Source organism: Salvia splendens, chromosome 18, assembly GCF_004379255.2.
Source record: "Salvia splendens isolate huo1 chromosome 18, SspV2, whole genome shotgun sequence".
Taxonomy (NCBI): Eukaryota; Viridiplantae; Streptophyta; class Magnoliopsida; order Lamiales; family Lamiaceae; genus Salvia; species Salvia splendens.
This window is the reverse complement of record NC_056049.1, coordinates 10,717,018-10,726,328: the sequence shown is the minus strand read 5'-3', so window position 1 is coordinate 10,726,328 and position 9,311 is coordinate 10,717,018. Positions and strand designations below refer to the sequence as shown.

General features: G+C 40.1%; 1 protein-coding gene across 1 annotated transcript; it reads left to right on the top strand.

Moving 5' to 3' along the window:
* The first annotated feature begins 314 nt into the window (after positions 1 to 314).
* On the top strand, positions 315 to 3,843 carry LOC121776083 (serine/threonine-protein kinase STY13-like). The gene is made up of 6 exons (XM_042173212.1): positions 315 to 780; positions 947 to 1,079; positions 1,228 to 1,423; positions 1,955 to 2,079; positions 2,520 to 2,678; positions 3,292 to 3,843. Exons 1-6 carry the CDS (start codon positions 650 to 652, stop codon positions 3,604 to 3,606), a joined length of 1,059 nt encoding a protein of 352 aa, XP_042029146.1. The 5' UTR covers positions 315 to 649; the 3' UTR covers positions 3,607 to 3,843.
* The last annotated feature ends 5,468 nt before the right edge of the window (positions 3,844 to 9,311 follow it).

Genomic DNA, 9,311 nt, shown 5'->3' with positions numbered 1-9,311 from the left:
GTCACAAACGCTGACGTCGTAAATTGTTTAATTATGTAAATTGTTTAATTTGGTGAATTTGTGAATTTTTATTATTGTGGATGTCCGTCGGGATGTCCTTGTGTTTGTCCGCCATTGTGTAGTGGGATCGCCATTGTGTAGTGGAATGTCCTTAGGACGTGACAGTGCATTGGGGCGTCCTTGACGTGGTAGGAGGTGTTTTTGGGAAGTCCGTCTGGACATCCGCGGCGGCGTTGCGGATCCGCAACGCCGCCGCGGATGTTATAAACATATAAAAGACAAGATAAAATGAGCCCACTGATTTCTGACACGCACAGACTTCCTCTTTCTCTCCCTCTCTCTGCAGATCAAATAGTGCCCAAACCTCAGCAGGAAAAATACTACGCGGTGAGAAAATATCTGCAACACTTATTCCTAAAATTGTGTTCACTTTCTTATTCAAATAGGAAAAACGGCAGTTTCAAGATTAAAGAAAGCATCCACTCATCTCAGTGTATGTGTATTGTTCGGAGATGGTTCTGTGAGAACCGAAGCTGGCAATCAAAATTCATTTTCAACACTTGCTTTGCTTGAAATGTGTGGCAAAGGGATAAAAAATTGATCTTGGAGGTGTTGCAGCCTTGAAATTGGTGATAGTTTAGAGAGAGAAATGGGATCTGGAAACGGGTTTTACTCGGTTGCAGAGTTTGATTTGGACCCGAAATGGTTGGTGGATCCGAAGCTCCTCTTTGTAGGGCCTAAGATTGGAGAAGGAGCTCATGCCAAAGTCTATGAGGGAAAGTAAGTTGACCTTCTCAATCTTCATTTCCCAACTTCAATCATCATCACTTTTGTCAAAGTTTTGATTTTTTTTTTATTGCATAAAACAAATTTCATGTTGTAGAAACTAGTTTGTGATTGTCTCCTTAATTTGATTTTTATTGGGTTTTTTTTGTTTCTTGTTAAGATACAAGAATCAGAATGTTGCTATCAAAATTGTTGAGAGAGGGGATACAGCTGAAGAGATTGCAAAGAAGGAGTCAAGATTTGCAAGGGAAGTTGCAATGCTTTCCAGAGTACAACATAAGAATTTAGTTAAGGTTGTATATTCATCAATTACATACAGATATGAGTGATGTATGTGTGTGTGTGTGTGTGATATTTGTTATGAGATTGATGGATGGAGGTGGATGTTTAGGAAATAAGGTGTGAGTATTGTCTTAGTGGTTTTTCCTTCCCTTGTTACAGTTTATTGGAGCTTGCAAGGAACCTGTGATGGTTATAGTGACTGAGCTTTTGCTTGGTGGGACGTTGCGAAAGCACTTGATCAACCTGCGCCCTAGGTGCCTTGATATACGGGTAGCTATTGGATTTGCACTTGATATAGCTCGTGCAATGGAGTGCTTGCACTCCCATGGAATCATCCACCGTGACCTTAAACCTGGTACGGATGTTTAGCCTTATTATTTACACGCGAAAAATCACCTTGTAATGCTGCTGAAACTCATTTGCTCCCGTGGAACTTTGTGTGACTCTTGCTATGGAAATAGTTCTCTAACCAAGGCTAAGAATTTGTTTAACTTGTTAGGAGCAGTTCATAACGCTGCTGAAACTTGTACAGCTCTTGCTATTAGACTAGTAGTAAGTAGTTTTACCAACCAATATCGATACTCTGTATATTTGTTAGGAGCAGTTTATAATGCTGCTAGAACTCGTTTGCTCTCGTTGAAATTTGTACTGTTCTTACTATCGGACCAAGAAACCATTCTCTTTGCTAAACCAATATCAAGAATTTGTGATAACACGTTTCTGCTGTCAAACGCGTATAACTCGTGCTACTAGTCTAGGAAATAGTCGTTGCCCAACAATCATTGTCTGCTTAAATATTTGATAACATGGAGAGCTGACACAGCTTACGTTTCTGTCGTCAAATCTGGCATCAAGACTGACAAGCACATGACTTTCTGTCTTGCAGAAAACTTGCTCTTGACAGAAGATCGGAGAACAGTCAAACTTGCCGACTTTGGTCTCGCTAGGGAAGAGTCGTTGACTGAGATGATGACTGCCGAGACGGGAACCTATCGCTGGATGGCCCCGGAGGTAGTTTCTGCAACAACTCTCTCTCCTTGTCTAATCTGTTTCATATATATATATATACAAAGTAGTTTTATAGAGCCACTACCTCTTCAGTGCATAACTAAAGACTTGAATCTCAACCACAAGATAAAAAAATGTAAGGTTGAGATTGAGTTTTAAAATTTTCGGATTTGATAACACGGAGTTCTATAAAGGGAGTTTTAGTTCATAACACATACGATTTATTTAAAATGAACTAAAACACACTTGGATTGAATCAAAATGCCGTGTTTTCTAAATCCAACCAATCTCATCCTTCCTTTTTGATCTAATGGTTGAGATTAGGTCTCTCTAGTTATGCATTAAGATGTGGTTATGCATTGATCACTACTCGTATATATGTATATCTCTAATTATACTCTGACAAAATAAATGGAGAAAAAATATATGTGTTGCACTTACAGCTGTATAGTACCGTCACACTAAGGCATGGAGAGAAAAAGCATTATAACCACAAAGTGGATGCTTATAGTTTCGCCATCGTGCTATGGGAGCTCATACACAACAAGTTGCCCTTTGAAGGAATGTCGAATCTGCAGGCGGCCTATGCCGCAGCTTTCAAAGTAAGTTCCCTCGACTCTTTTTTTGATTGTTTCATGTAATCTATCACTCAGAGTAGACGCGCTCTCTCAGAACTCGTTAGATGTGTAGTTTGTTAGCAAGAAAATTATTGATGGGGGGCTCGATTTTATAGATTCTGAGCTCAATACTTTGATTAGCTAGTTTAGTTTCCCTATGATTCAGTTTGGATGATGGATTTTATAAATTTCAAGTTTGAGATTTTGGTAACCTAGTTTTCCTATGATGATGGGGCTTTGCACATCGATTCTCACAAAATACTACTCCCTCCTTCCCACTTTAGTAGTCCTGGTTTTCTATTTTAGTCCGTCCCACCCTAGGGGTCGTTAAAATCTTCCAAACATGGTAATATGCCCCACAGTCTAACTTCATTCCACTCATATTTTATTATAAAACTAATATATATTAAAATGAGACCCACATTCCATTATTTTTTTACCAACTTTTCTTTACATTTCTTAAAACCCGGGCTCAACTCAACTGGGACTGCTAAAGTGCGCGGAGGGAGTAGAAAACTTTTTATGAGTATAAAACTATCGTCCGATTCTATATCTGGACGATCGTCACTCAACTCGGTCAATCCCTCCTCTTTTGTAGAATGTACGGCCAAGCGCGGACGAGCTTCCAGAGGAATTGGCTCGAATAGTGACCTTGTGTTGGAAGGAAGACGCCAACGCTCGCCCCAATTTCACTCAGATTATACAGATGCTTTTGCAATATCTCACTGCCATCTCTCCACCCGAGCCGGTCATACCGCACCACGTCTTCAGAAGCACTTCAGCGACAAATGCGGTCTTCCCGCCCGAGTCCCCCGGGACGAGCTCGCTGATGGCGAAGAGGGGCGATGTGGCAGGCACGCCGACGACAGCAATGGAAGACGAGCCGAGAGGACTTTTCTCCTGCTGTAGATAGTGGCGGCGTCTCGATCGATTTCCGAGCTCTAGCCGCGTCTGCATATTCGATTTCAGAGGTTGTAGATTATGGAGGTTTAGGTGTTGTAGTGAAAATTGTGCAGTCCATCCAATGGTCTTTGCATTGATTTGCAGTTTAGATCATACATACTATATTAGTTGTGCTACAATTTCTAACAATGCAGCTCTAAAATATACATAAATTGTTGAGTTGATATATTAAAATGTTCAGTTTGAAGAGCAGATAAGAAGACTAGCAATTTCTGGTTCAAAATACTGTTTCTGATTGCGATGAATGAGCATTAATTATGCTTTGATTTTGTGCTTTTTATTTATTGATATTCTATTCTAACCTTTTTATAATATTTTTAAATCCATTTTGATTTTGTAAAATATTTAACTTTTTATCAATCAATCATCATTAATTCGGTTTACAGTATACCTTGGTGACGTATTATGTTTATTAGCGTGGATGCTTGAATAAATATCCAAAGAGATCAGGGACTGAATTGCAAAAATGGCAAACACGATTTTAAAAGTTAGTTTCAACGGCTATTTCGGTTATGAAGAAGCGGTTGAGTTGATTTAAGGGGTTGGATCTGAGTGTTGATAGCTCATAACCAAATCAACAAGTTGAGAGAGATATACACTATCTTAGTGAGGAATCAGAAAGGATCGTTCATGTTTTGATCCGAGTTCATGAGAGAAAGTGAGCTATTGATTCTTGAGTGTATTCTTCATCTTTGAGAGTTCTTGTTGATCATTGTGTCATTGTAATTCTTTAGTGTGGAATAAAAGTGATTCGTGATTCTCCCGTGGACGTAGGTTCGAAAGAGCCGAACCACGTAAACCGCTGTGTCTTCATATTCTACAACTCAATTCTGCTGCATTGTTTGTGTTCGACAAATCGCTCGTGTGAAGTTTTCTTCTCCGGTAATCTCACGGTCATAGTTTACAAATTGGCGCCGTCTGTGGGAAATCAAACCCTCAAGATGACAACCGTGAAGTTTGATATGGAGAAGTTCATGGGCAAGAATGATTTAGGGCTGTGGCGGCTGAAGATGAAGGCCGCCCTAATGCAGCAGGGCTTATGGGATGTGTTGAAGAGCAAGGCCGATGCAGATGATGAGAAAGGTGATGTCAAGGCCCAAGAACTCCATGATGAGCCTACAGCACCCTGATCCTAAGTCTTAGTGATCGGGTGTTGAGGGAGGTTTCAAAGGAAGAAACCGCGGCTGGAGTTTGGGCCAAGCTCGAGTCATTGTATATGACTAAGTCCCTCACTAATAGGCTCTTGCTCAAGCAGAAGCTGTTCACATTCAAGTTTTCAGAGTCAAGAAACATTGGAGAGAAACTTGAGGAGTTTGCCAAATGTGTGGATGACCTTGAAAGTATTAAAGAAGTCATCAAGGATGAGGATAAGGCATTGGTGCTCCTCAATTCTTTGCCTAAGAGCTTCGAGCAATTCAAGGATGCAATACTGCTTGGGAGAGATTCCAAAGTCACTTATGAAGAAGTGCATTCTGCACTAAAGATGAAGGAATTTCAAAGTGTAGCAGAGAGAGTCACTGATCCAGCCAGTGAAAGTCTGAATATCAGGTCTGATCCAAAGAAGAATGGAAAGAAGAAGTTCCAGAAGAAATCAAAATCTTGGAAAGAAAAGTCTGGAGCTGAGAAGGAAACCAGGTCCTGTCACTATTGTAAGAAACCTGGGCACATAAAGAGGAATTGTTACTCTTGGAAGAGGAAGCAAGCTGAGGGTAATGAGGCTCAAGATACTGCTGATGTTACTTAGGAGGTGGAAGTTGCTCAGGTGATGAATGTGACAGAAGATGAGGCTCCAGATGTGTGGGTAATGGACTCTGGTTGCAGCTTCCATATGACTTCCAAGAAGAGATGGTTTTTGGATTTGCAAGAGGCCACTGGTTCTGTGCTACTGGGAAATAATCAAGTATGCCAGGTGAAGGGCATAGGAAGTGTGAGAATGCTCATGGAAGATGGATCTCAGAAAATACTCTCAGAAGTCAGATACATCCCATCTATCAAAAGAAATCTGATCTCTCTTGGAATGCTTGAGAGAAAGGGTTTCACATCCATATTGGCTTATGGTTTTACAAAAGTTATGAAGGGCACATATATTCTTATGGTTGCTGAAAGAGTAAACAACTTATACTACCTCAGAGCTAGAGCTAGAACTATTGAAGCAGACCAAGTTAATGCAGTGGCAAGATTGAAGATGATTGATTGGCATCACAGGCTAGGCCACCTGGGGCATACCGGATTAAAGAAACTTGCCAAGAAGAACCTGATAGCTTTTGATGGAGAATCAGATCAAGATGAGCTCAAATCTTGTGAAGAATGCATACTAGGAAAGAGAAAGAAATTGCCATATGCTACTGGCAGACACACTTCAACAAAACCACTGGAATATGCACATGCTGATATCTGGGGGCCATCACCAATTCAGAGCATGGGTGGAGGCAGGTATTTCCTTTCAATAATAGATGATTACTCTAGGAAGATTTGGCTCTATGTGATGAAGGAGAAGTCTGAGGCCTTCACTAAATTTCAAGAATGATGTATTGAAATTGAGACTGAGAAGGGTGGTGTTTTGAAATGTCTTAGGACAGATAATAGCCTTGAATTTCTTTCATCTAAATTTGATGGATACTGCAAAAATAAAGGAATCAAGAGGCATAGAACTGCTCCTCACAACCCCCCAACAGAATGGAGTGGTTGAGAGAGCTAACATGACAATCTTGGAGAGATTAAGGTGTATGCTCATATCATCAGGCATGCCTAAGCATTTCTGGGCCGAGGTTGCTGCAACAGCTGTGGTGCTTATCAATAAATGCCCATCTACTTCTATTCATAATGATACACCAGATATAAGGTGGTATGGATCAGCTGGTGACTATACAAGACTGAGGAGTTTTGGATGTAGAGCATATGCACATGCTAAGAGAACCAAGCTAGATCCTAGAGCCCTCAAATGTGTTATGCTGGGATATTAGAAGGGGGTGAAGGGCTACAGGCTATAATGTACAGAAAAGGGCATGGGACAGGTGGTGATTAGTATGGATGTGGTATTTAGAGAAGATGAAATGCCATACTTGCAGCAAAGGTCAGATACTACTCAGTTTGGGGTGGAGCTCACTGGACCTAAACAAAAGGATGCTGATGCTGACTGATGAAGAGACTCCAGATATTATCCAAACAGGAGAAGCAAGTGAGAGGCAGAGAAGCCATATTATAGCAAGGGACAAGCCAAAAAGGCAGATCAAGCTCCCTTCAAAATACAGTGATTATGACATGCTTTACTATGCTCTCACAGTTGCAGAAGAGATTGAGTATCATGAGTCTTCAACCTATAAAGAGGCAGTGAGAACTCATGAGAAAGATAGATGGATTAGAGCAATGCAAGAGGAGATAGACTCCCTCTACAAAAATCATACATGGATCTTGGTACTGAGGCCAAAGCATCAGAAATGCATAGGATGCAAATGGGTGTACAAGAAGAAGATAGAGGCATTCAGAAACAATGAAGTGAGATACAAGACAAGACTGGTAGCTAAAGGGTTCACCCAGTGAGAGGGAATAAATTATAATGAAATATTCTCTCCTATGGTGAAGCACAGCTCCATCAGGATTTTACTAGCTATAGTTGCTCACAAAGATTGGGAGCTCCAACAGATGGATGTGAAGATAGCCTTCCTAAATGAAGAGTTGGAAGAAAGAATATACATGGAGCAGCCTGAGGGTTTTGTGAAGAAGGGATAAGAAGACAAAGTCTGCCTGTTGAAAAGAAGCTTGTATGGATTAAGACAGAGCTCTAGACAGTGGTACATCAGGTTTGATGAGTTCATACAGAGAGTGGGGTTTGAGAAATCTCCATATGACAGTTGTGTCTTTATTAAGAAGAGCAAAATGATAGCAGTTGCCTATTTGTTGATCTATGTAGATGATATGCTGATTGCAGCAGCAACAATGTTAGAGATTCAAGATATCAAGGCTGAGCTGGAATCAGAATTTGATATGAAGGACTTAGGGAATGCTAAAAGAATCTTGGGCATGGACATCATCAGAAATAGAAAAGAGAGGAAGTTGTGGCTCACTCAGAAGGAATATATCAATAAACTTCTAGAGAGATTCCAGATGAAGAACAGCAAATCTGTCACAATATCACTATCACAACAGTTTAAGCTGTCAATAAATCAATGTCCAAAGACAGAGAAACAGAGAGAAGAGATGCTCAAGATACCCTATGCTAGTATTGTTGGGAGTATCATGTACACAATGATTTGCTCAAGGCCAGATATCAGTCATGCTTAAAGTGTTACTAGCAGGTTCATGGCTGACCCTGGGATGGAGCATTGGCATGGATTGAAGTGGATATTGAAGTATCTCAGAGGCACATCTGATTATAGTATTCTATTTGATGGTGGTCAGAAGTTTTGTAATGAAGCTGTAATAGGATATTGTGACTCAGATTTTGTAGTGAGTCAAGACACAAGAAAATCTCAGTCTGGATATGTGTTTTGTCTCTATGGATCGGCTGTGAGTTGGAAATCAAATTTGCAGTCAGTAGTAGCACTTTCCACAACAGAGGCTGAGCATATAGCCATGGCAGAGGCAGTAAAAGAGAGCTTCTGGTTAAAAGGCATACTATCAGACTTTGGAATAAGTCAAGATGTTGTGACAATCATGTGTGACAGTAATAGTGCAATATGTTTGTCCAAACATCAGACATTCCATGAGAGATCTAAGCATGTGGATGTAAAGATACACTTCATAAGAGATGAGGTGAACAAAGGAAAGGTGAAGATTGAGAAGGTTTCCACTGAGATGAATGCAGCAGACATGTTGACTAAGACCATTCCTAGTTCCAAACTAAAGCATTGCTTGGAGCTAGTGAAGTTGGTCAGATACTAAGGTTTGCAAGGTTGGAGAAAATGATCGAGTGTTATTCCATTCAAGATCCAAGGTGGAGATTTGTTAGTGTGGATGCTTGAATAAATATCCAAAGAGATCAGGGACTGTCCCTGAACTGCAAAAATATCAGACACAAGTTTAAAAGTTAGTTCCAACGGCTATTTCGGTTATGAAGAAGCGGTTGAGCTGATTTAAGGGGTTGGAGCTGAGTGTTGATAGCTCATAACCAAATCAACAAGTTGAGAGAGATATACACTATCTTAGTGAGGAATCAGAAAGGATCGTTCATGTTTTGATCCGAGTTCAGGAGAGAAAGTGAGCTATTGATTCTTGAGTGTATTCTTCATCTTTGAGAGTTCTTGTTGATCATTGTGTAATTGTAATTCTTTAGTGTGGAATAAAAGTGATTCGTGATTCTCTGGTGGACGTAGATTCGAAAGAGCCGAACCATGTAAACCGTTGTGTCTTCATATTCTACAACTCAATTATGCTGCATTGTTTGTGTTCGACAAATCGCTCGTGTGAAGTTTTCTTCTCCGGCAATCTCACGGTCATAGTTTACAATGTTGAAGACTTATTTATAATACCTATATAAAAGCCGAGTTTTGGGAAAGATAGCAAGATTGCCATTATGATTTTTTTTAAATTAAATAAATGAAAAAGGTTTTAATAGTTACTGATTAGCATTTAGCTAGATAAATATGGTGTTTTCGTTCTGTGATGTGTGATGGAATTTGAAAATTTTTTAAATTTGTAACTTTAGATTTCCTCTAT

Coding starts and splice junctions, on each gene's coding strand:
- LOC121776083 (XM_042173212.1), top strand. CDS start 650: ATGGGATCTGGAAACGGGTTTTACTCGGTTGCAGAGTTTGATTTGGAC. Junction 1,080..1,227: donor AACATAAGAATTTAGTTAAG/GTTGTATATTCA, acceptor CCCTTGTTACAG/TTTATTGGAGCTTGCAAGGA. Junction 1,424..1,954: donor CCACCGTGACCTTAAACCTG/GTACGGATGTTT, acceptor TCTGTCTTGCAG/AAAACTTGCTCTTGACAGAA.